This window comes from Rhinoderma darwinii, chromosome 1 (genome assembly GCF_050947455.1).
Source record: "Rhinoderma darwinii isolate aRhiDar2 chromosome 1, aRhiDar2.hap1, whole genome shotgun sequence".
Lineage (NCBI taxonomy): Eukaryota > Metazoa > Chordata > Amphibia > Anura > Rhinodermatidae > Rhinoderma > Rhinoderma darwinii.
In genome coordinates, this window is record NC_134687.1 from 580,376,335 (window position 1) to 580,403,533 (window position 27,199).

The 27,199-nt window shown below is 43.3% G+C and overlaps 1 protein-coding gene across 2 annotated transcripts in view; it reads left to right on the top strand.

Annotated features, from left to right (window-relative positions):
* NNT (nicotinamide nucleotide transhydrogenase) overlaps positions 1–27,199 on the top strand; it is a 122,757-nt gene that overhangs the window by 82,416 nt on the left and 13,142 nt on the right. For both annotated transcript variants that reach the window (XM_075839676.1, XM_075839686.1), the window contains exons 16-19: positions 4,867–5,027; positions 7,020–7,199; positions 13,745–13,904; positions 14,623–14,704. In XM_075839676.1, coding sequence (XP_075695791.1) covers positions 4,867–5,027; positions 7,020–7,199; positions 13,745–13,904; positions 14,623–14,704 — 583 coding nt within the window. The remainder of the gene's footprint in view (positions 1–4,866; positions 5,028–7,019; positions 7,200–13,744; positions 13,905–14,622; positions 14,705–27,199) is intronic.

The window sequence follows — 27,199 nt, forward strand, 5'->3', positions numbered from 1 at the left end:
TTCCCTGTCAGCGAAGTAGTAGACAGATTTATAGCCTGCAACAGTTGTTCGTATACCTGTTGCAGAGTCCGTTCTGGGCCCGGCTCCGTCTCCTCAGGCTGAGTCGTGCTTGCACTCTGACCACGTGGTGGCCTGGAGCGCTGTGCCGGAGATGCTGCGGCGCCATTTTGAGAGTTGTCCCTGGCGAAATCCTTCAATTTCTCCGCCGCTGAAGTTCCTCTCGTGGGACCCATCGGTGCCATGACTCGGTGCCACTCCGGTAAGCCGTCAAGAGGTCTGGTAGTTGCAGGATAACCTGTATAGCGGGTTACCCGACGGAGCTCTCACTCAGCACGTCCTCTCATGTTGCCTGCTGGCCACGCCCCCCACAGCTTCTATGTTTACAGGATACATAGAAGTTGTATCTAAAAAAATAAATAAATAATTCTTATTTTTAATAAGTCAAATTAAAAGTTGCTTAAAATCATTGATTTATTAAAAAAGAAAAAAAAACTCGTCAAAGGTGTACATAGCCTGCATAGATGGTCAGAAGGGTTAGTTAGTTGACCATAACTTACCTGCTATGCCACCTAAGTGATGCCTGGAATTGCAAAAGAAGGAGACGTCCTTCAGAAACCATGCCATTTTACAGCTTCGTTCCATTTAAATATATATGACTGAGCTGCAATACCAGACACCGCCTACGGCACTATTTTTATGCAAAACAAAACCATAAAAACATCAATTTTTGTAATCCCAGGCAATCTTTCTTACCATTGGAAATTATTTTTGCGCTTGGACTGACAGGCCAGTGAACTTTGAGTCTGCATAAATAGCCCTGAATGTTATGTAATCTGTACAATAATCGATAATAGCCCTTCTAAACTGTTCCAGGATATTTTTGGCCCAACTACATTTTCTTGGCAGAAGGAGAGCTGCTCTGTTAGCATAAACCTTTGATAGCGGCTTGTATTAGACTCCTCAATTAAGCAAAAGATACACATCTTGCAGATCAGGGGCCTCGGACGGCTTACTCCGCTCGTATATATATCTCTGTCCAGATTTTGTCGTACTATATTGCCAAATCATATTAAATAACCTTTTCCCTAAAGACTGCATCTAACATGCTGAGCGGGGTTATTACCTCTTGGCTTAAGCTGTACATTTTGTGTTTTATATGCTGTGAGCTGTTTTTTTTTGTTTTTTTTTGTTGTTTTTTTTAAAAGTTGAGTCCATTTTTTGTCCATGATTTTTTTTTTTTAACATAGTAAAAAAAACAATAAAAAAAAAGTATGGCAGCAGTATGTATATTCTATATACAGACTGTTTGTTTATATGGTATAGAACAGGGGTAGACAACTTTTTTTTTTTGTACGGTCTCCCAATAAAAAAATAAATAAATATAGAATGATGAAATACTCAGTGTGCCATGCTAACATGGAACTCATAGCACACACTGTTACCACGACTGTTACCACGACTGTTACCACGACTGTTACCACGACTGTTACCACGACTGTTACCACGACTGTTACCACGACTGTTACCACGACTGTTACCACTGTGTGACAGTCAATTAATCAGTTAGTTCAACTTAAAATTTCAGTGTGAACCTTGTCCCTGACTTTCCTTGCAAAGATGATCCATCTGTGATGCATACGAGACTACTGAACCCCCAGCTTGGGTTGGTGCACATAGCTTAGACCGTGGCACTGAGCATCAGCTTGACGGGGGGTGCACATATTAGAGAGAGCTGCTAACTTTACTGAACTACGTCCATGCACCATGAGGGAGAAGCTCTTCATTATTCGCTTGGCAACGCTGAACACACAGAGAGAGAGAGCATTGCCGCATTGTATGCTTGCCAAGTGTTCGGCAGCGACAATGAAGCACTGCTCTCTCTCCTGGTGATCAGCACCGCCAAGAAGATAATGAAGCGCCGCTCGCTCTTCCTGCGCTCCGCACCGCCTAGCACACAACGGAGCTGGACAATGGGAGAGGAAAGTGCCAGCAAACCATGCCCCATGTGACGGATGTTGCACCGGTGCCATAGGTTGCCCTCCCCTGGTATAGAATATCGAATCAGTGCAGCCGTTTCTATATACTACTAGTATATACTAGTACTTCAGCACTGAAATATATATACTCTACTTTAACTGAGTAATATGAACCAAACTGTCAGTAGTATGAATATAAAATGTACTTTTATTGTGAAGAATTAAAAAAACAAAGGACACAATGAAAATAAGCTGATGCAAGTGCAGTAATATAAGACTCTATACACCGGTATGCCAGATGTAAAAATATGTAAGATGTAACCTGTAATAGCCTGGACCGAACCCCTAAAATATTGTATAAATATGTGATAAAAGTGCTGTACCGCAATAATTTATAAATATAAATGTGTATTCCAATAAAAGTTTAATTAATTTACAAAAAGTGATGTGACGCTTTTAGAAGAACGGAATAAATGAAGCACAAATTTAAAACAGAGATACAGGGTTATAGGGGTACACCTGGTTACAGAGACCTGGTTAAAGAGAACCAGCCGCCTCGACGTACGTTTCACAAGGTATTCCGAAATTTTATATTCATATTACGGACTGTTTGGTTCATATTACTCCGTTAAAGTAGAGTGTTAGTTTGGAATATGCATATTAAGTTTTGAACCATGTTGAAATGTTTTTTGGATCATATATAAAAGTACTGAAACTATATAGTACAGGTCAGCATTATCCAAGTCTGTAGAGCAGGGCCTGATATTCACAGCGGCCACAAGACTGGGTCAGGTGTGCCAGGATTTATCTTTAGGACGGCAGCAAAGTGCAGGCTGCCTGCCAGCAGGCAGAGGGAGGAGATATCCGCTAGGTTGGCAGGATGGTTTTGGGCAAGATTGCACGGTGTCTTGCCTATTATTTTTATTTTTTTCCCGCTGACCACATGAGGTGGTGCCTAAGGGTAAGGACACCAAGTCAAATTCTTAATATTGAAATATTGTGGCGTTGCATGATGGCAAGTGGGCAAATTATAGCTGATATTTTATAAGTGCAATGAAAACAGTAGGGCTGGATTCACACGAGCATGATCGGTCTGTAAAGGACGGAACGTATTTCGGCCGCAAGTCCCGGACCGAACACACTGCAGGGAGCCGGGCTCCTAGCATCATAGTTATGTACGGAGTCCCTGCCTCTCCGTGGAACTAGTGTCCCGTACTGAAAACATGATTACAATACCGGACAGTTGTCCCGCAGCGAGGCAGGGACTCCTAAGCGTCGTACATAACTATGATGCTAGGAGCCCGGCTCCCTGCAGTGTGTTCGTCCGGGACTTGCGGTCGAAATACGTTCCGTCCTTTACGGACCGAACATTCTCGTGTGAATCCAGCCTAATTGTTCCCTGGGCAAATTTTTTTTTCTTCTCTCCATTAAACTGATTTGCTGTGGACAGCCGAGTAAGCACCATCTGAAACTATGCCCAACCTACTAGGCAGTGGTCAGATTCAGCTCGGAGATTGTTCATTAGGGTCTCCTAGAAGCTTCCCAATGTATAACCACATTTTAGTATCATTACTCTTTTTGGGACTATAAAAGCTTCATGCACACGTTTTTAAGCTTTGCCATCCGCTTTGTTAGGTAACGCACCTAAAGTTGTCTTTTTGCCATCTTCACTGGCTAATTCTCCCACTAGGTACATCTACAGTCTTGTGCTTCAAGCCTAGTATTAGTATAATTGTGAGTCTCTAAACTATTGATCTAATGAATGTTCAAGGAACCAGAACTTGTAGCCATGAACAAATTACTTATTCAGCTATGTGGGATTTGGAGAAATTACATTATTGTGATGGTTCGGTACAGATGTAATTTAAGAATCAAATTATACCTCAAATAAAGCTTTGGAAACGCTAACTTTTACATCTTTGCTTTTCATGCCTCCGGAGCCCGCCTGTTCTTGCATTGTCTCTGCAAGCTTTTCCGAGCGCTGGTTAATTTACCACATGGTCCTTTCCATTATGCGTGTGTCAGTATTAGTTGGTTCATCTGCATTTATTAGACGGCCTTCTGAAAAATTGGAGTTTATTCTACCTTCATATGCTATGATTATAGCGTACTGGTCAAAGCTGTCTGGAATATTCGAACCGGTCAGCACCATTGTTCTAATATACAAGTCATGTCATCTGAGTAAAGGGTGAAAACAGGTCCCCTTGTTTGACTACCATATGTCCTGGCCTGGATGAAGTGCGAAAACTGCCATCGCCTTTTTGCTATTCTTTGTTTTCCACGCTGATGTCTTAAAGGCATAAAGGTTTATTTTAACGGATTGGTGAATGCCCCGAGTTTTCCTACTTCAGTTATATGGACTATTGCCATTGCACCACCGTTCTATTTCCTGGACTGTATACATATATAGCCAGAGAGTGCTGTTGAATCTCGCTATATACTCATTTGTAAAGGGGTTTATCTTAGTGGGATAAAAACCTGTAAAGAATCTGTAAGAAACACTTAAAACAAACACTGAGGTTTGCAGCCTTAGTATCTTCGCTCTTCTTACCGGGACTAAATTGCTGAAGAAACTGTATTGTGAGAAATTTATGTACTTCTTCCGTTAACTTTATACAAACTTAGAGTACCTTTTTTAAATGCTCCTACTGTAATGAGTGCCGAGACCTTCCATCTTACACGTAAGGTAAGCTGTTATGGAAAGGATTCCCTCTTTTAGAAATGTCTGCAAGATACCATATTTTTAATTTCTTATTTATATTGCATTTTTTTTTCCATTCTTTTGCTGCATTGTGTAGCGTTCGATAATTTGATAGAAATATGTATACATATTCAACATTATTGCAAACTGGATTTATCGGGTAACACGGCTTCTTCGTTTCTTAACCAGGTGTCCTGAACTCTGCTCCACTGCTGCTGCCAGGAAGACATGCTTTGAATGCTGGTTTACTCACTGCCAGTGTTGGCACTATGATCCCATATATGATGGACCCAAGTTACACAACTGGCCTGACATGCCTCGGCTCTGTGTCTGCGCTCTCCGCTGTTATGGTAGGTCAGAACTGATTGCTCTTCTTCCAGGCGCCAGCATGTGAAGATTGTAGCTGTCATCACATTTCTTGGAAAAATAGTTTTATTGCAAGAGGTTCCTGACTTACGTTTTATGTTTAGAAAAGTCTGATTAGTACCACAGCCTAAGATGGGGATATTCATGGCTCACTGCTGCCAAAATGCTATTCCTGTTCTCTGCTGTTAACACTCTGCCAATGCACGTCAAGACTCATGTTTGACAGTCTGTTTTCTAGCAATACTCTGCTAACGACTACAATTTATTTAATGGAGTTCTCAAGCAACTCATCCTTAGGCCCCATGCACACGACCGTAAAAAAAACTCAGTTTTTGCGGACCGCAACTGCGGTCCGCAAAATAGGACCCATTCACTTTCATTGAACGCGGACACCTTTCCGTAGCACTACGGAAGGGTGTCCGTGCCGTGGAAATGTTCCGGGAATTATGGAACATGTCCGTTCTTTTGCATTTTGCGGGCTGTGCTCCCATACTTTGTATGGGAGCACGGCCCGAAAATGCGGCTGTCAGTCGGCGGCCAGCCGTGCCCGCAATCGCGGGCCGTGATTGCGGGCACGGTTGTGTGCATGAGGCATTAGTAACAAGTCTGTGTCCAATACCTTTGGACTTCACATAAAGGCAGAATTGCCAATGAAGTGAAGGTAGAACAGGGCAAGGATGCTTGGCACGTCCTTTTTGTGGAAAGAGTTAGAAAAAGGCAGGCATGGTTTAACCAACTAACCGTTTATCCCGGCTGCAGGAAAAGGACCTTACCGTTTTTAGTCCAAGCACAGCTCGAGAAATGTGAGTGCAGAGGGAGCTGCAACTCTAAAGGCTCTAGATTTTGGTCTTGTTCAAAGCCCGGATTTGAGCTCTAGATGTGATCCATCTGAGATAGAGCAAGTGAAATTGGTAGCTGCTTATACTGTATTTGTAGCTCTTTATTCTGTATGAACAGCAGAGGGGGACTTGCTGGCAGGGAGAGGAGGGGGGGGGGGGGGGGGATCTGTGATCCTTCTTCTGTCGCTGTATGGATTCAGATGGCACATGTCCCAGCTGTTTAAACCCTAAGGCACCTAAGTAATTTTACAGGAAAAAAAAGCAAAAACCTCTTACCCGCCTACACATTTTGTTTTATTATGGCAAAAAAAATATAAGAGGGATAAAATAAATACGTTATTTATACCGCACAGTAAACCCCATAAACACTCACAATTTTTTTTACAAAATAGGGGGTCCTTAAGGCTAAAATTGGTTGTCTCACGAAGGGGTTAAAATGCATTTAAAGCACCTGAGTTATGCGCCAACTAGATTTACTTGAGACCCATAAATCCAAAATCTATAAAGTGACATTTTCAAAAAGGTTTTTCCAATTTTAATGCGACTGTTAGGAGGTTAAGGCAAACTGTAATCAAATTGGAACAGCTAGGCCTAGAGATTTAGGGCTAAGCTACACAGAATATTTTTTATCATTTTAGCAACCGTACTTTTCAAAAAAATACAAATCAATGACTTTCTTTTGAGGACCTGACTGCACATGCCAGTGTGGAACGTTCTGCATCTTTCTACAGTACAGAGGATGCTTATTCCTAATAGTTATAGTTGCAGTAGGCAGAATCAATAGTGAGCTCTCCCGAGTGGTGACTGCAAGCAGCCAGGAATTTATTTATTTTAAATTGTTGTCTATGCCGGAGAAAAAAAAAAATGAAATTAAGAATGCCATCAGCACAAAATGTAGGACCTAGAAATTACATGGAGTTAAAATGTGTAGATTGACCTTCGTATACAAAGCAGGTCTTGGTTGACCTTTTAGTCACTGGATGGCTACTGAAACCTTGATTACCTGTTTAGAAATAGCATTTTAAGATTGTATTGTGTGAAAGGGTCTCCACATAAGTGGTGGTTTGTTACCATCACCATTTCATAGTTTCTTGTCATGGCGTCCGTTTAATGTGTTTTTTGTCATGTTTGCTGCAGGGTGTCACACTCACAGCTGCCATTGGGGGTGCTGACATGCCTGTCGTCATTACAGTACTGAACAGTTACTCTGGATGGGCTCTGTGTGCTGAAGGATTCCTGCTGAACAACAACTTGCTGACTATCGTTGGTGCTCTCATTGGTTCCTCTGGAGCGATCCTGTCTTACATCATGTGTGTGGTAAGTGCAAGAACAATCCATTGGGGTATGTATGGCCTTTCACGTTCGTTTAACACACGATCCGCCCTGTGCAGTGTTTATTTCCCATCCCTTGTCAGCATATTCTGCAGCACTTTACATAATGTCTCCAATCACATCAATCCTTGTCCCTAGTAGCGTTTAAAGTTTAGGTAAAATGTCGAATAGGTCCTAAAGTAGTTTGATTTTCCGAATGCCAAGTAGTGAGAATCCTGCTGCGGTCACTATGTGTGGAACATTTACTAAAAAGCTGTTGAATGACCGTCATAGCCGCAGCGTGAAACGTGGTTCAATTGGTTTTTTTTTATTGAAAGATGTGAAAATTACACATCGATACAAATATATCTAATCTTTATGTATATAATAGTGTAACTGCCACAACAATGAAAAATGTTGAGATAACAAATAAAAAAATTTTTTTTATGAAAACCACATATATACCGTATTTTTCGGACTATAAGACGCACCCAGGTTTTAGACAACAGAAAATAGGAAAAATAATTCCTAATTTACTACTTTTACAAAGAAAAAACGATTGGTTAAAATAAATAATTTGTTCGGATTTCACCACATTCTGAGAGCCATAACTTTTATATTTTTCCATCGTTTGAGCGGTGTGAGGGTTTTTTGTTTTTTTTGGTGGTCGAGCTGTAGTTTTTATTAGCACCATTTTTTGGTACATACAAACTTTTTTTAATCACTTTTTATTTCATTCTTTTTAGTGCTATGGTGACCAAAAAACAAGGATTCTGGGGTTTTAAATTGGTTTTTTTTTTGGTTTTTTTTCACAGTGCAAGTCAAATAATGCTATATTGTAATAGTTTCGGACTTTTACGGATGCAGCGATATTATTTTTTTAAATTTTTACATTGTGCTTGTTGAAAAATGGGAAAAGGGCCACTGCTGTTCCTGGCCGTGTGAGCAGCGTGTCAGCTGTAAAACACAGCTGACAGCTGCAGTCTATGGAGCGGGCTCAGCTCCAAACATCATCCCGCACCATGATGTGGAAGGGGTTAAGTAAGAAGCGGTTGTGGCCCGGCGCTGCCAGATTCCATGACTGACGACTATAAGACGCAGGGAGCTTTATAGCAAGATTTATTCTTGCTAAAAACTGCATCTTCTAGTCCGAAAAATACGGTGTATAAAAAAAAAAGAACCATCATAACCATGTGGTGGGTGAAATCCGCACTTCATCAATGCACAATACATTTGACAAGATAAATCAGTAAGCAAATAGTTGAAACACGCATATGAGATAAATGCATGGCTTCATGTTAAGTTGATTTGATTCTTTGTGGAGAAGGCGGACATGCGACACATCAGTCCAATTGGTCCATAAGTGGACAAGTTGTTCTGCTCCTGGTAGAGGTAGCACAGTGCAGTTCATACTGAAACTGTAAAGATATTCTATTGAGGACTTTTGATAACTTTAATCCCGTTTTTTAAGCTTTGGCTATTATACCTGCTGGAAATAAATATACGGCGTATTTGTCACCTAAACTCACGAGGGATCTCCTTTAAACGCAAATCCAACAAAGCCAATGATGGAGTAAGTTCCAAAACAATGCCCATCATGTCAGATATATGTCGAAAGATTCTCTTCCAAAATGGATCAACAGCTTTACACATCCATAAATGAAATCATGTACCCCTATGTCCGCATTCCCTCCAGCATGTTCGTGAGTAGCCCGGTCAGATATGTTGCAGTCTAACCAGGGTTAAGTACCAGCAACATTGGATCATTGTAACTGCTTCCATATGGTTCACACGTAGATATTCTAGTAGAAAATGGCAAACGCATCCATAGTGTCCTCTGTAGTAAACCATTGGCCTACATCACTTTCCCATTGAGACATGTATCCCCGTTTCACAGGGAAGTAGGTCAGTACTAGAGATCTATATGCCGAACATAGGCCACTGCAGCTTTAAATGGGTCAAGTACAAAAAGATATTAGTGATGCTTAGGCTGGAATCGGTACAGGGGAAAATCTTCTAATGCGCCTACCATGGCCATACTGCTTCAGTGCAGAGAATGTGGAGCTTTAAAGGAAAGGAGGGTTTTATTGGACCCTTTTAAGGGGTGCTCAATTTCTGCAAACTAAGCTTATTGTATAATTCTCTAATATACTTTGTATTCTTGAAGGTTTTTAAGATCTATGCTTGCTGTCCTTGTATGGGAACCTTCAGTTCAGGGGATAAAAATCTGTCCTGGTCATGTGATCATGCACGGCTTGTTAATCCCGTCATGTCTAGTTCCCGCTCTGTGACTGGTATATACATCATAATGATCTGTGGGTACTGCCACTGTACCCACAATCAGCGGCTGGAGCATGGCTGTTATACACAGCTGGGTTCCTGCCACAACTGGCAGGATCCGAGAGAACTTCGATCCTGGCAGTTTAACCTCTCAGATGTTGCTGTTTAATAGCGACTTTGCCCATATTTGCAATGTACACCTGGTAAAAGCTAGGGAAAGTAATCCTCTTACCATGTACTTTATTGCCGAACAATCTTCTCCACCCCGGGCTGCCTTTAGATCATGTGACTGAGTTTTTCAGTGTCTGCTGGGTGAACTGAAAGGTAGTTTCTCTATTCATTCCTATGAGACGCTCCATGTGAGTCTCATAGTAATGCATAGAGATTGTGACTTCTGGTCCGCACAGCAGATGCTGTTGGACTCATACGGCACAGTGTTCATCACGTGACATAACGCCAGCCCGTATCAGGAGTGACGGAGGTTGTAGCTTATGTTCCGCGGCGTCTAAGCGGTTTAACTTCCGTCATCCGAATAATCTCCGACCCAGCTGTTAGTGCAAGGTGTCCGCTGTAATATACGGGTGACACGTGTGTTCCATACAACCCCCCCCCCCCGCCCGAGTGCGATGTACACATTCGTCAAATGTTGGGAAGGGGTTAAAGTCCCTTAGCTCCTCAGCATTACCTATACTACTACTACTAATGTTTGTCTATGGAGATTGCATGGCGGTGTGCTTTATTTTATGCACCGGTTTGCAATTTGTGTGGCAACACCTGAACTCAAATTACTTTTGGGTCATATTACCAATCCATCTGTCAATCATTGAAATTGGTGATGAGCAGTGGAAGGTAAGTGAGAATACCTCTTGCTTTCTTCAGCAGGATACACATCCTAGTTCATGGCCGTGTGTGTTTTGCCTATGGTGTAGCTGGCGTCTGCTGTCCTAAGACTATCCGTGTCTGCGGATGGGTCCTTGGAATAACGATAGAATTTCTAAGAAGTAGTTTTGCTATATGCTTTATTTATTTTTTTATGGAACGGTCAATCTAGCAATTGCCTTATGTAATTCTAAGTATTTTTCTCTTCACAGATGAACCTATATGTAAAGTGATCTTTATTTGATCAATGCTGTCATAAATGTATTCAGTTGTGATCACTATTTTGTTTTTAGGGCCCAAAGCATTCTAATGATAGGGTCACCACCACAGCCTGTGAAGCGGTGAGGTTGCTAGATGGGGCCCGAGGCAGCCAGGACTTCAGAACTTAAAGTAAAAATCAGCTCTTCCTGTTCGTAAACCACACAAAGTAGAAAAACTGCTCTGCTCCTAAAGAAATTATTATTTCAAAGAAGCGACTTGATGCAAGCTTTAATGGCTTAGAGAATCCAGTAAATCTGCAGCCTTTAATGATTCCCCCAGCCGAGGGCTAAGGGGTTAAATGCAGCGGCGGGCTTTGATGTCAGAAGTGGTTTGATGGGCAGGGGAAGCATGGAAATTAGGAAATTGAGGGGATCTGCATCAAATTTGGGGCTGTCTTCTATATTGTGTGCTTTTAATCAGTGTCATCTTTAATTGGTTTACTTTAAAGCGTACAGATAACACATTTGTTTACCTCCGAGTCATGTAATGGTTATGCAGTTATTTCTAATTTTTCTAAACCGTTTGATTTGTGCGGAGAAGTTGCTAGGTCTTGTAAAAATCAAAATAATTAAGGCGTGTATTTCGGTTTGCTCGGCTTATGTACATTTACAAAATCAGATGGTTCTTGAGAAAATATTATTATAGGCTGTTCAGCAGCAATGTCCTCTGTTTCCCGTCACCGCGCCAAAGTGCAGTACCCCCGTGCTATGATTACACGCTATTTACGGCCCCTCCCTCGTATCCCGTAAGACCCTGGACCACCACAACAAACATGTCATAGATACTAATTCACCGTAAAGAATGATGTCATAACTGCTAATGGTGGCCAAAAAGATCTTTCCGTGAGACCATCGCAGTGATTTAGGCCTCCTGCACGTGGCCGTGCCCGCAATCACGGTCCGTGATGGATAAGCTATCACATTGATTGGTGGGGGTACGACCTCTGGGACCCCCACCAATCATAGTTCTCCTAGCAATATGTCATTACTTTAATTCAACATAGGAATAACCCGTTAAAAGAATAAATACAAATAAATGGCATGTACTGTTAATTTGGCCCTCACTTGATTTCTTGTGTCACTTTCTGTAAGTCTTTGCTTCTCCATTCTGTGCTATCTTGTCCCACCACAGTGGGGCAGCGTTCAGACATTACATAACCATCTCCCTCGGCGAGCGGCCCCAGCGTACAGGATTATCTGCTGGAGATAATCTATTGCAGATGAGGAGGTGACAGTCGAAATATTTTGATTGCTCCAGCATTCTTCTTTGGAGAACATTTCTTATGGCAGGCTGGATGCATATTTGTTGTATTAGCCCTTGCTGTGCGTGTCTGGGGAGACCTTCCTCTGGGGACTCCAGTGCTGTTTGGCACTTTTGTGTCTGATGGTGCAGACATGGTGATTAGATGTGTATAAGCAGATAATCTGCCAGGTCAGTCTGAGGCCACAGTCAGTGTGTGTCTGTGCAGAGCTAGAATTGCCTGGCACGTATTTACTCGCGTCTCCTGCCGCGCACGCGATACCTTTTTTCTTTTATTATGTTTGCACATGATGTCATTTAGAGTAATTTGGTATCGTGACATGGATGTCAGTTTATTAACTATTCATATCCGCAAATATCTTGTGGTGCGGTGCCGCTTATAAGGATTTGCGCCTATGCATAGAAAAGTGCACTATTGGGTTATTATGGATGTCTAGCCTTTTTATCGGGGTGTGGGGGACCTTCATGTTTGGGCAGTCCTATAGCAGTAGCGGTCACACGTGCAACTGGGTCATCCAGGGATCGAATGGTAGAGTGTTAAAGAGAAACAAAGGGATCCCAAAAAAATAAAGAAAAATTGTTTAGTTAGACCAGCAGTTCTTTTCAGGCCAGGGAGACCCCACAGAGGAACCCGAACGTGTTGTCCATAGGGATGACACGTCCTCATGCTGCAGTGGCTGTGTCCATAGTGATGTCACTGTGATTGGCCCATATAAAGGAGACAGCTGGCGGCATGGACGGGAAGCACTGCTACATAGTGTGCCAGATTTACAAATACTAGCATACCGTTGAATATTAGTGAGCTGAATCCTCCGTGTGGCCATGAACGGCTGCCATTACCAGGAACTCCCACCGTGCAACCCGCTTTAGGAATTTCTGAGTTGGAAAAAGACTATTCTTTTTAGTGGGTTAATATTACTGTCCCAATATGGTAACATTTGATTAAACTTGCATGAGTATGCTGGATTCCAATGTCCTGGACTATCAAACCGTTGTAAAGTAGAAAGTGACCCATAATAGATCCCTTAAGTTAGGGCATACGGTACCACCCCCCCTGAGTGTGACCAAGATTTTCCCTGTAGTGGCTACACATTCCCCTGCAAAATTGTGTGACAGTGGTCTGGGTGGCTCTCCTAGTTAAGGGGTTGTCATTGAGGAGAACCCCTTTTAGAAGGATACTAGTTGTCATTGAGACCTTATGTGGTCTGCCGGACCTGTTGAACTGCATTGCTCTGTATGTGATATCTGTGACCGCTGCAATGGTGACTCTGAGCTGCATTCTTGTGACGTGTACTTTTCTGCCAAGTACACTGCAATGCTCAGGGGTCCTATTTATTGAGTTTTAGTTTTGAAATAACCTATTTCATGTAGAAAGGTTTAGTTGTGAAACATCCCTTTGTAGTAGTGCAGGACATTTTTGAGTATAATTTTTCGGGAGATTAGTGTCTGCAATGTTTTGTCTACTCTCACCCCTTTTGAACTGTATCAAAGTAAAATCACGTTAATACCCATTTATGCCACTGGAGACTTATTTTTTTCGCTCTCTAGTGTCAGAGAATCGTCTTCTACATACCTTACATACCAATTCTGACTGCCAGTCACAGACTAAACACAATCCTTGTGTTCCTCAGTTTTCATGGATCGAGCTTGTGAATCCGCGTATTGTTACATTAGCATTTGTGCAACCTGTGTATCAGTGATCGCTTCATTCTAGGCACCACAATGGTCATGGGTAATAATTTGTGTATATATACAGTTAAGTCTTAAACCACACACACACACACACACACACACACACACACACACACACACACACACACACACACACACACACACACACTTTAAACCTCTTCTGTATCTTATTTCACTAGGCCATGAACCGATCCCTTGCTAATGTGATCCTCGGGGGCTTTGGAACCTCGTCTACTGCTGGGGGTAAGCCAATGGAGATCACTGGTACCCATACAGAAATCAACCTAGAGAACGCAGTTGACTTGATAAAAGAGGCAAGCAACATCATCATTACACCAGGTGAGGAGATCTAGCTGTGTGAAGTTTTCGTTCAGTAGGATCCGACGTTGTCAACCTTGGCGATGGGTTGCAATCTACTGAATGGTGTCCTTTAATTTATGTAGGAAATTGTGATCTCCATATAACCAATTTGTACCCCACCAAGGCTAGATGTATAAGGCCGGGTTCACACTGAGTTTTTTGCAGAAGGAAATTCTGCCTCAAAATTCAGTTTTGGAATTTTGAAGCAGGTTTTCCTCTGCCTGCACGCCGATTTTCGCGTAGTTTTTCGCCCGCGGCGCTCAATGGCCACGGGCAAAAAACGCTGCGAAATACGCTTTCTCTGCCTCCCATTGATGTCAATGGGAGGTCAGAGGCGTAACCGCGCGAAGATAGGGCATGCCCCTTCTTTCTCCTGCAAGCCGGTTTTACTGCTCGCGGGAGAAAACCGCCTCCCATTGAAATCAATGGGAGGCATTTTCGGCCGTTTTTTGCCGAGTTTTGCGGCGCAATTTCCGTATATGGTGGAAGGATTAAACTGGGGCAGAGTGCTCATTGGTAACACGCCCGCCCTTCGGCTCTCCAGAAAAAACGGGCCGGGTAAATGATCTATATCATGAGGTTGCCAAATACATGGTTTAAAGGTCCTCCAACCTTTCTTGAAGGCCAATAAGAGGCATCACAGGTTCCTATGTTCTAAAACACCATGGCTTATTCACCTGTTCATTGTTGTTTGCAGGTTACGGTCTTTGTGCTGCTAAAGCTCAATATCCCATTGCAGACTTGGTGAAGATGCTGAGAGACCAGGGTAAAAACGTCAGGTAGGTGTATAATTCCCAGCAGTCCAGACTCACCATGTTGCTTTTATTTTTGAGGACTTCTCAGCTCTCTTGTTCTGGCACATCTTTTCTTAGAACTCTGTGTTATGCAGTTCCTCTATTATTCCTCCTTGAAATGTATCCATAAATTAATCACTGGATGTTACCATTCTCTTTGGTAATGGGATGTCTACACACTACTGGGCAATAAGTGATGACAGTATCCGATTATGTGGGCACACACCCTATTAAGTAGAGTAATTGTAACGCCACATTGTCAGTTTGTTTATACATTTCCAGGAGGAGTAACAGAAGAACAGCACACCACAGAGTTAGAAAAAAAGACGCTATTGTTTCTTGGGGGGCTCAAGTATTTATTAAAACAGGCACGTCAGAAGAGCTTACAGCTCCTCTTTTAGCAATAAGATAGTTTTGGTGATTTTCTGTTGCGGGTGTATTTCTGTGTAAACCAGTCAAACGTAAAAAATCCAAAAGTTCTGGGATTGTTGGCTCCTTGTGAAGGTGTTTTTGCCTCCTACAATCTGGAATAACGACTTAATATAAATATTGTTCACATTGAGTTCTGACTTCTATTTTATGGCCAGTCTTAAAATAGTCTCCCTCCTTTTGAGAGGAGAAAGTCACAGCTGCAATGTAAACTGCTTACTTGGTCCTGAAGTCTTCTTGGAATCCCAAAATAAATATTCTTGTAATTGCTCACAACTTGTATCTCCTCCTATCCCTCTGAGCTGAGCTTTTAGCAGGAAATCTGTTCTTATGTAATTGAACTTGTCTCATTCATTGTGAAGGTTACCTACAGGAATAATGTTTTTATGAATCGATGTCCTTATTTTAACTTCATGTCTTCAAGAATCTGTGGGCTAGAAGTCTAAAATATACGTCAAGTTCCAGATAATCTTTACGTTTACCTACCTATATCTGCCATGCACTTTATTAATCTTCTGTGCCCCTGTGTTTAAGACCCCAATTTCAGACTGAAAAGTGGGTCTACACACTCCATAATAATGGATGGCACTTAGCTGATCATTTGATCGCCCAACCCAAAAAAAGATTTCAGATAGCATTGGCTGTTTCTTTTGCAATGTGTATGCCAGCTTGAAAGGGTACCACAGAAAATCAAGCATAAAAGGGGTTGTCTTATTACAGACATCTCTAGGAAATGCCACCTAAGTCGGAATGGCGGGTTTGTGACCACTGATTGCTAGAAAGAAAAAAAAAGGGGGCTGCAGTGCTAGTAGAAGCAATGTGACACTTCGTCTTCAATCGGCTCTGCTTTTTCCAGTTAGCGTTGGTTGTGGCCTTTACTATGAGCAGAGAAAAATAATTTTTTCTTGTGGTAAGTTATTTGTGTGTGCCCTTTTCCCCACGTGCAGCCCTAAATACTCGTCCAGACGGAAGTGAACCTTCACGCATATAGCCAGCATTGCACCTTTTGGAAGTAATAGGTTGCCTGTTGAGAGTATAGTTCACATTGAATACAGAAAAAGAGGGCTCGCACTGTGAAGATTTACACAACATGCAGCAGGGGGACAGGAGGATCTGCCAAAAGTAACCAAACAAGAAGGTTAATGAGTCACAGGGCAGATTTACAGCTGTAAGTTTGTGGTAGGGTTCGAAGTGTTTTCCACGTGAAACCAAGTAAAAGAATGAAGTTTCTCATATGGTCTGTCTTCGATACAACTTTCCATGTTCGCCACAATTACATTTTTGTCATTTAGTGGAAACAGTAAAACATGTGCCGGGCTAAATCTGACTTTCTGAATGTGCTGCTGTCGAGGAACTTGTCAGCAATGTTCTGTGCCACACATTTCATGTTTCCTGGCAGTCATCCTGTTTCACTCTCACTTCCCAATGATATCCCTTCGGGACCATCCTTGACCAGCTGCTTATCTAATGTTAACTGTTGGTGAAAGGAAACATTTGTACGACTGGCAGTGTCCGCTTAATGTACACGTCTCCAGACACGGGCTCTCTGCTGTAGTTCATACATTTAGTACCCGCTCTCTTATCTGTTTAGGAGTCGGTTATTTACAGAAATGTAACCCATTCAGGGCAAACTGCTCTGTTCTCCTTCACGGTCATCCGTCTTTTCTGCCTGTGGATTAATTCTATATCCTTTAATTACTCGTCTAAAAAGTACAAATCGGCTAAAATTGAATTTCTAGAGCGTCACTTTACAGTGCCCTGATTCACAATATTGCAGCATGTTAATGTAATGATAATGAAGAAGCGACTTACGCTGTCACTTGTTAATTATCTTCATTTTTATTTTATTATTTTTCTTCAAGGCATATTCTACAACATTGGGACATCCACTAGTGCTTGCTATTTGTAGCTTAGAGGTGTAGGGTATGCCATAAATGATTAATGCGTGTGGGGTCACACCTCTGGTTGTTTGACCTCCATTAGCAGTTTGATTTAGGGGATAAACCCCTTTAAAATAATGTTTAGAAATATAAGATTGGTGGGGATCGGACTGCTGGGACCCCCACTGATCTCGAGAATGGGCTTACTTTGCTGTCCTTGTGTACCCCATATGAATGGAGCAGTACTGCGCATTCTCGACCACCACTTTATTCATTTTCCATGACGCTTCAAAAGGCAGCCCCATAGAACGTGAATGGAGCAGTGGTCGAGCATGTTCAGTACTGCTCCATTCATATGGGGTACACAAGGACAGCAAAGTAAGCCCATTCTCGAGATCAGTGGGGGTCCTGTGATTAGATGATAAATATCGGTTATGGGAAAACCCCTTTTAAGGTTTAATTCCATTTGAGGGCTAAAAAAAATGTATGTTCAAGCCACTACGTGGGTGTTGCTCACCTTTTGGTTACTGTGTTTAGTGTTGGCTGCTTTAAGCTCTGCCCAATTAAGGCACCGCTATTATGAGAGATTTAGCTACATAGTAGTCTAAGAGGAGGTCTGAGGTAGTGACATAAGCCTCCTTGAAGAAATTGCTTTTCAAAGCAAGCTTAAAATTGGGGATGTAGGGAGCCAGTCTAAGGCCTGATTCACACGAATGTGTTAAACGTCCGTGGGACGGGCGTTGAAACAGCGGCCGTCCCACAGACCTATGTAATTCAATGTGGCCGGTCACACGGCCGTTGTTTCAACGGACCGTGTGAAGGGTCCGTGCGAAAATAAGACATGTCCTATCTTTTCACGCATCACGAATCCCTCCATAGACTCAACTATGGTGGATGCGTGACATCGCGTCCCGCAGCACTGAGCACGGATGCACCTCCGACGTGAAAAACTGCAGTTTTTCACGTCCGAGATGCGCAACGCTCGTGTGAATCAGGCCTAATAGCCTGCGGCCATGAGTTCCTTAGAATAGGTGCAGCACCAAGAATGGGAGTTAGAGAATATAAAAAGGGAAGATGAGAGTTGTAGGTCATTGGCTGAGCGAAGAGCATGATTAGGTTGGTAGAGACAAGATGAGAACATCAACCTGACTGCTACATTCATGATGGATTGAGCCAGTTTGCCGATTTAGTGATTTACAGTGATCGAGGTGAGAAATGATTAGGGCCTGGACTAGGGTTTAGCTGCATCAGTGGGGAGGTAGGGACAGGTGTAGATACTATATGAATGTTTTTAAAAATGATCAAAATATAGATTAATTTAGCAAACCTATTCTGGTACACGAACCGGACAAAATGTCTATATAAGCTTGTTGGACATATTTTTGCAAAGCCATGGGCGTTAATATGGAGTTTGACTCACTTGTGGCTGTAACGGCCTTCTTTCTTTTAGGAAGGCTTTCCACAAAATTTGGAGTGTCTGTGGGAATTTGTCCCCAATCAGCCAAAAAAGCATTTTTGAGATCAGGCACTGAATGCAGGTCAGATCTTCTTATGTAACATCAACCCCATTGTACACCTTTGGGATCATTTGAAACGCTGAAGTCCGGGCTCTGTGCAGCTGCTCGAGTTCCTCCATACCAAACTCCTCACGCCATGTCTTTATGGACCTCGCCTTGTGCACAGGGGCACGAAATGTCTAAATTGTCTTTTGTATACCGTAGCATTAATATTCTTTTCTATAAATAAAGGGCCCCTGAAAAACAGCCACAGACCCTTATCTCTCCACCAAACGTTATGGTAGGGACTATGCATTCTGGTAAATAGCGTTCTCCTGGCATCCACAAAACAGAGATTCTTCCATCAGGCTGCCAGATTGCTCCAGACATCACATTTCCGTTGCTCTAAAGTCAAGTGGCGGCGTGCTTGCTTTACACCACCCCAGCCGGCGCTTGGCGATGTAAGGCTTATGTGCGGCCGCTTGGCCATGGAAACCCATGTCATGAAGCTCTGGGGACAAACTTTTTGTACTGTTGTCAATTCCAGAGGTAGTTTGTTACATCACTCACTACAGAGGATAGAAGATTTTTACATGCCACGTGATTAAACATTCGGTGACTCCACTCTAAGTTTGTGTGGTTTACCATTTAAGGCTGAACTGTTGCGCCTAGACGCTTCCACTTCACCATAATAGTACTGACAGGGGCAGATCAAAGTTTCACCAACGTTTAACGGATGTACGCATAATTATGGCCGTAAGATAGAGATATACATATATATACATATATTTACACAGAGCAGAATGGTAATCAGAATTGCTTTTATTTTCACAAGTAGTTCAATCAAATACTTCCTCATCCCCGAACCATTCCTATGAGCTTTTTTTGTTTTCGGTTGCTATTTACAAGTGTGCTGAAGTTGTCATCCACATCACCTAATATTTTGCCTTCACTGCACATAATTCCTAACCATTTCCATCCATGATATGCCTGATACGTTTGTATGGATGCATAATTTATTCTACTTGGATGAACATTTGTTTTGAAGCGAACGGAAGACCTATTTGTTAAACTGATAACAGTCCAGATTCCCCTTGACTCGCTTGACACTTGAGCAGCACAGCCCTAAGTGGCAATGAATAGCCAATGAAACATTGAATGCAAACAACGTCTGGCGTGCCCTTTGATCTGCGGAGAGTGGAAACCTGATCAAAGATTTCCTATGTCACTCTGGCAGCTAGATGTGTCTAAACTCTACCTAATCATTGTAAATGACTTCTAACTGCCCTGTCTGTTTACCGCAAACTGTAAATACAGATTTATTTCATACAATTACTATGTAACCGCGACAGGAACCTCTTGTTTAATCTAGGTCTTTCATCATGTTGTGGTGCTCCCACGGTGTTCATTGACTGCAGCTGCCCCTTTTTTGGTTTCACTAGATCTGCACTGCCTCAGGACCAGGTCTTGTTCAGTTTCCAGACGCTGTGACACACACTTGCACACACCCACCCCATATGGCACCATGCCAACCCAGACATACGGCTGTCATCAATTAGTCATGCCCTTGCTTAGCCAAGAAACCGTTCCCATCTGTCAATCGGACTTTCTGTGACTTATGACGGATTCCGACACGCAAATGCTTAGTTTTTATGTTTGACTATGGTCATAATATGCTATGCAGTTCTAGGCTGCTGTTGTGTGTGTGTGTATGATATCTACGTGCCCCACCGGCTGGGTCTCAATGATTTAAGGTACAGGTGTAATGGTTGCAAAGTTAAATCTTTGAAATACTCAGAGCACTAAAATAGCAGCGGTAATATTATTACTACAAGTAAATAGAATTTTTGTTAGCCTGTATATATCAGCCAAGTAATAATGTTATAGCTTATGATGCGCTATATGGACCTACAGTGTATCAATTAGCCAGAACAGAGGACAGCTGTAAGGAATGATTCTCACTTTGATATCCATGCCTTAAGGACAGCCCATTGATATCAATAAGATCTTGACTCTAATAACTTGCTGCAGCGTGATATATCGCATCGCAAAAGTCATCGAGAAAGTTAAGTTAACGTTTCTAGCCACTGTGTATTTAAGGCGTTAAGAATCAAGTTTAAGATGGCTACAGCTGAATGTAATTCTTGATTTTACCTGTGGTAGCGCTGCAGGGAAATCGAACACTTCATCTGCAATCTGTGGTAGAACCCAGCATGATCACTTGGGGTCCCAGCATGCAAGACGCCCAATGATCAGCTTCTTTTCCATGGAGGGAATTGTCAAAAGAGAACAAACCTGTTAAATAAGTCCCTGAATATAATTGGATTATTGAACGTTTTCTTTTTTGCTGCAGGGGCAATCCCCATCAACTGCTGGCGTACCAGGGAAATTCAGATTCCCTACAGCTTGCCTGCTGTCCGTCAGAAGGCTAAAAAAAACTTTCCTAGTAAAACGTATAGACTATGTCTAGTACAGGTCCTGAGGGTGCGGAGCATGACACAGAAAGAAACTGCCCTTTAAGGCCCTGCACTAGGTGTAAGGGTATGTTCACATGATTAACAAAATACGTTTGAAAATACGGAGCGGTTTTCAAGGGAAAACAGCACCTGATTTTCAGAAGTTTTTTGTGCAACTCGCGTTTTTCGCGGCTTTTTTTTACGGCTGTTATTGGAGCTGTTTTCAATAGTCTATGAGAAAACTGCTCCAAAAACGTCCCAAGAAGTGTCCTGCACTTCTTTTGACGAGCTGTCATTTTACGCGCCGTATTTTGACAGCGACGCGTAAAATGACAACTCGTCTGCACAGAACATCGTAAGACCCATTGCAGGCAATGGGCATATGTTTGCAGACATATTGGAGCCGTCTTTTCAGGCGTAAAACGCCTCCATTACGACTGAAAAGAGGTAGTGTGCACATACCCTTAGAGCAGGGGTCTCAAACTCGGCCGGGTAAGTGGGCCGCATATAGAAAAAATGGGAAGTTGACGGGCCGCATTACTTTCAAATTTGATACAATACAAAATTATTGTTAATCAATTAGTTATTTGAACTACTATAACACTATATTACTAGAATAATAATACTACATTACTATAATAATAGCGCTAGGTTTAAAATTTGAGATATTTCTCCACGTGCTTATTTCAACAATCCAGCTTTCCAGTTTAAGTGTCGCTAAATGCAGTCCGGCGGCTCAGTTAGCACACATGTCAAGATTGGGCAGCCCCTCTGTGGATGCTGCCGCAGTGCCCTCTGTGGATGCTGCCGCAGTGCCCTCTGTGGATGCTGCCGCAGTGCCCTCTGTGGATGCTGCCGCAGTGCCCTCTGTGGATGCTGCCGCAGTGCCCTCTGTGGATGCTGCCGCAGTGCCCTCTGTGGATGCTGCCGCAGTGCCCTCTGTGGATGCTGCCGCAGTGCCCCCTGTGGATGCTGCCGCAGTGCCCCCTGTGGATGCTGCCGCAGTGCCCCCTGTGGATGCTGCCGCAGTGCCCCCTGTGGATGCTGCCGCAGTGCCCCCTGTGGATGCTGCCGCAGTGCCCCCTGTGGATGCTGCCGCAGTGCCCCCTGTGGATGCTGCCGCAGTGCCCCCTGTGGATGCTGCCGCAGTGCCCCCTGTGGATGCTGCCGCAGTGCCCCCTGTGGATGCTGCCGCAGTGCCCCCTGTGGATGCTGCCGCAGTGCCCCCTGTGGATGCTGCCGCAGTGCCCCCTGTGGATGCTGCCGCAGTGCCCCCTGTGGATGCTGCCGCAGTGCCCCCTGTGGATAATGCAACACACCGCTAGATAAGGCCACAGTGCCCTCTGTAGATAAGGCCACAGTGCCCTCTGTAGATAAGGCCACAGTGCCCTCTGTAGATAAGGCCACAGTGCCCTCTGTAGATAAGGCCACAGTGCCCTCTGTAGATAAGGCCACAGTGCCCTCTGTAGATAAGGCCACAGTGCCCTCTGTAGATAAGGCCACAGTGCCCTCTGTAGATAAGGCCACAGTGCCCTCTGTAGATAAGGCCACAGTGCCCTCTGTAGATAAGGCCACAGTGCCCTCTGTAGATAATGCAACACACCCCTAGATAATGCCAGTGTCCTCTTCAGATACTGTCACACACCCACTTGTAGATAACACCACAGTGCCCTCTGTGGAGGCTGCCGCAGTGCCCTCTGTGGAGGCTGCCGCAGTGCCCTCTGTGGAGGCTGCCGCAGTGCCCTCTGTGGAGGCTGCCGCAGTGCCCTCTGTGGAGGCTGCCGCAGTGCCCTCTGTGGAGGCTGCCGCAGTGCCCTCTGTGGAGGCTGCCGCAGTGCCCTCTGTGGATAATGCAACACACCGCTAGATAAGGCCACAGTGCCCTCTGTAGATAAGGCAACACACCGCTAGATAAGGCCACAGTGCCCTCTGTAGATAAGGCCACAGTGCCCTCTGTAGATAAGGCCACAGTGCCCTCTGTAGATAAGGCCACAGTGCCCTCTGTAGATAAGGCCACAGTGCCCTCTGTAGATAAGGCCACAGTGCCCTCTGTAGATAAGGCCACAGTGCCCTCTGTAGATAAGGCCACAGTGCCCTCTGTAGATAAGGCCACAGTGCCCTCTGTAGATAATGCAACACACCCCTAGATAATGCCAGTGTCCTCTTCAGATACTGTCACACACCCACTTGTAGATAACGCCACAGTGCCCTCTGTAGAGGCTGCCCCAGTGCCCTCTGTAGAGGCTGCCCCAGTGCCCTCTGTAGAGGCTGCCCCAGTGCCCTCTGTAGAGGCTGCCCCAGAGCTGGAGTCCCAGGCAGAGCGCTAGTAGGCTCTTCCTGGGACTCCAGCTGTGCTCCTGACATCACTGGGACTCCTGCTCTGGGGAAGCCCCTGACATCATTGTCGATGTATGGACAGCGATGTCAGAGGCTTCCCCAGAGTCCCAGAGCAGAGCCGATAATAGCGCTCTGCCCGGGACTCCCCTCTGGGGGAAGACCCTGAGACACTGTCCATATATGGGCAGCGATGTCAGGGAATTCTACAGAGTCCCGGAGCAGAGCCGACACCAGCGCTCTGCTCGGGACTCCGGCTCTGGGGAAGCCCCAGACATCGCTGTTCATATGTGGACAGCGATGTCAGGGAATTCCAGAGTCTCGCAGCAGAGCCGATACTAGCAGCTCTGTGTCCCGCGGGCCGCAGATGACAGCCCCAGGGGCCGCATGCGGCCCGCGGGCCGCGTGCTTGAGACCCCTGCCTTAGAGTATATCTGTTGGGTGTTTCTTTTAATTTTGAAGGCGTCTATAGTCTGGATCTCATTCGCAAACTGCTGTTCAGGGAAGCCATTGAGAACTCAGTTTTACCATGAAAATCCTTTCCATCATCATCACAATGCTCCCACGTTCATGTAAATAATACTGTATTATGGAATTAGAGTTAAAGCAATTCTTCAATATTTCAAGGTGGAATTTTTAAACAACTGTGTTGTGACCCTCGATGTCCTGGAATTACGACCATCAACCAGGGGTTAAATCTAACGGGCTCTGTATGATCATCACTTTAAAACTGGCAGACTTTATTCTGCACAAATGGTGTTCTTTACAAATCTCCTAGAATCGTGTGTTACTTAATCATCTGAACTTCAGAAAGCTGACACCAGAGATCTGTGGTGTGTTTGCAAATCTAGGAAGGTTTTAGTTACATAAACTTGTTATGTTCCTAGCACAGTGGATTTCACAGTAAAATCCAGGGACTTAACTTTCAGGAAATCACTTGAATATTAAAAGCATACAAGGCACAGAAAGAACCAGGGAGCCCAGAAACAGTCCTTTTATTCAACAAAGCGTTTTGTAAGGATCTACAACTTTTTAGACTGTCATTTTTGCCTTGAGGTTTGAAAAAAGTTTATGGTAATTTCTCTTTTTTTTATCGCTTTGAAAATTGGGGATATTTCCTGTGTAAGTTATCTACAGATGTGTCCTCCCTTAACTTCTCTCTAAACCCCACCATTCCGAGATGTAGCTTTTTTTTTTTTTTAGACTTGCGGGTTACATTTTTTTATAAGTTAACCTAATGATTTTTTTATTTTTTTAACTGCGTGGCGCAATATTGTATTGAATTGGTATCACAACATTGTATATCTTAACACAATTCCCAAAAAAGTTTCGGGAGGACATATCTGTTGCTTGTGCTATAAAAATGTTGTGCTCGGAAGGAAGACGAATTCAGCCTTTATGGACACAAAACTGGCTATTCAGTGACATATTATTGTAACCAGAGTGCTTTGGCAAACTGCACAGCAGGGGCTTAAAGGCTATGTCCACCTTTGCAGCCAACTAAAAGAAAAAATGCAGAAACTTTCAATAGTTATTAATTTAATACATTTTCTATGGTTTTGTATGTACAGCTCCTATGCATCTCCATGGTAACAGACAACAAACAGACGTTGTGTAGTCTGATCCTGCAGTCATGCTTCTATCCATCTCCTACTTAAAGGGAAGGTGTCACGAATTTATTTTTATTTTTTTATAATATTGCTTTTAGTATGATATTAAAAGAAATTTTATTTATTTGTGTTCTACTTATTTTTTTTCTTCTTACTTTTACTTCTCTATGGGGGCTGCCATTTTTTTTTCATCTCTAGATGTGTCGATTAACGACACATACAGAGATGGAATACGGCACATACATCCCCATAGAGAATGCGAACGGGAGCCGTTCCATTCACTGCAGCGTACGCCGCCTCTGTGGGAGCGGCGCATGCGCTGCTCCCACACAGACCAAAACAAAGCTCGTTAGCAGAGCAAAATCCGGCGCCATTTTCATGTGGACCAGAAGCTGCTGCCGGACAGTCAAATGACGACTTCCGGCCATATGTTCAAGGAAGCGAAGCCGCAAGAAATAGGAGCAGGTAAGTTATGTTTGTGTATGTGATGTGTGTATTATGTTCGTGTTATACTGTCTGATTAGCACTGTATCTAATCCTCCTACACTGCATTCGCTCAGAAAATGGCGGCACACAGTGTAGGAGGTTTGAAGATTCAGCCCCCTCCTTCTCCTGGCACTAGCCAGAATAATGGAGGGGGGATTGTGTGAGGACACTAGAGCGAGTGTGTCTACCCCAAATTTGCAGCATAAAGCAATGAGGTTGCTGTACCACATTGACCATTCTACAATTTTGGGAACTGCTCCCTCTAGTGACCAGCACATGGAAATGTTCTAATTTAGAATCTAATTTCTAATATTTCCTGACTTGTGAAAAAATTAAAACAATGTGTCATCACTTAAATAATTGTTTAACTAAAAAAAAAAAAAAAAAAATTCTAGCGACACATTCCCTTTAAGGGTATGTTCACACGGCAGCGTCCGTTACGGCTGAAATTACGGGGCTGTTTTCAGGAGAAAACGGCTCCGTATTTTCAGCCGTAATGGCATGTTGAGGCTCTTTTCGCTGCGTCCATTACGGACGTAAATGGAGCTGTTTTTCCATGGAGTCAATGGAAAACGGCTCCATTTTACGTCTGAAGAAAACGCCCGAATTACGTCCGTAAATAGGGTGTGTGAACCCAGCCTAATGCTCACGTATGTTTGATAAGCAACAAGTGTGGTACAGATGGAAGGGAGTGTGACTGCAGGATCAGACTTAGAGTAAGTTTGATGTCTGTTACAATAGAGACACATAGGCCATATTTAATCAACCTCTTGCAAGGTTGTTTCATTATAAATGTTGAAGACTATAAAATACGTATATTATATAAATATAGAACTTGTGGGAAATTTCCCTCTTAACACCTTAATGACAAGGCCGAAATGGCCTTAATCACCAGCTAAATTTTTCTATTTTTTTGCCTCTCTGCCTTTCAGCAGCCATAACTCTCTTTTTTTTTTTTTTTTTTTTTTTCATTGGCGTGGCTGTATGAGGCCTTGTTTTAAACGGGCGAAATTGTATTTTGTCTCTGTGATTTGGGGGTAGGAAAATAATCACTGTGTAAGTTTTATATGATTTATTTTTACAGCGTGAATATAGGAAAAAGGGATTTTTGACGTGGTTTTTTCTTTTCTTTTTGTTCATGTTTCGCGCTAAATAACCTGTTAATTTTTCAGGTTATTACGGTCGTGTAGATACCTAATATGTGTAGGTTTTTTGTTTTTATGTAATGTATGGACAATACAATTTATTTAATGCAAAATAATGACTTTGTTAAATTATTATTTTTTTTTTTATCCCATTAAGGGATAATTAAGTTTTATTTTTTACTTCTGTGTTCACATGCTCTTGTATGCAAATACATTACACTGTATCACTATGACACAGGCTGCTGTTGCTATGCTATGCTACACATAGTCACGGATTTCCAGTGACGCGATGCAAGAGGGAGTTCCCTTTGATCATGCCACGGACCACGGCGATCAAAGGGTTAAGCAGCTGGGGTCTGAATGTTTTCTGATCCCAGCTGTATTTAGCAGGGTGCTCTAAGTTCAGGAGCAGTAAGTTACAAGAGTGCTCATCAACCGCTTCTACAGCGACGCCAAAAGACGTCGCTGTAGACTAAGCAACTGCACCACCTGCTTTCAAAAGACGGTGGTCAGTCTTAAAGGGGTTGTCTCATCACACACAAACTTTTTGTGTTTGGAACCAATAAATCGATACGCTGAGCCAGCGCCTGGCAATGCATGGATGCCAGTTGGTCGGAATGTCAATTATGCACTACTACGCAGCT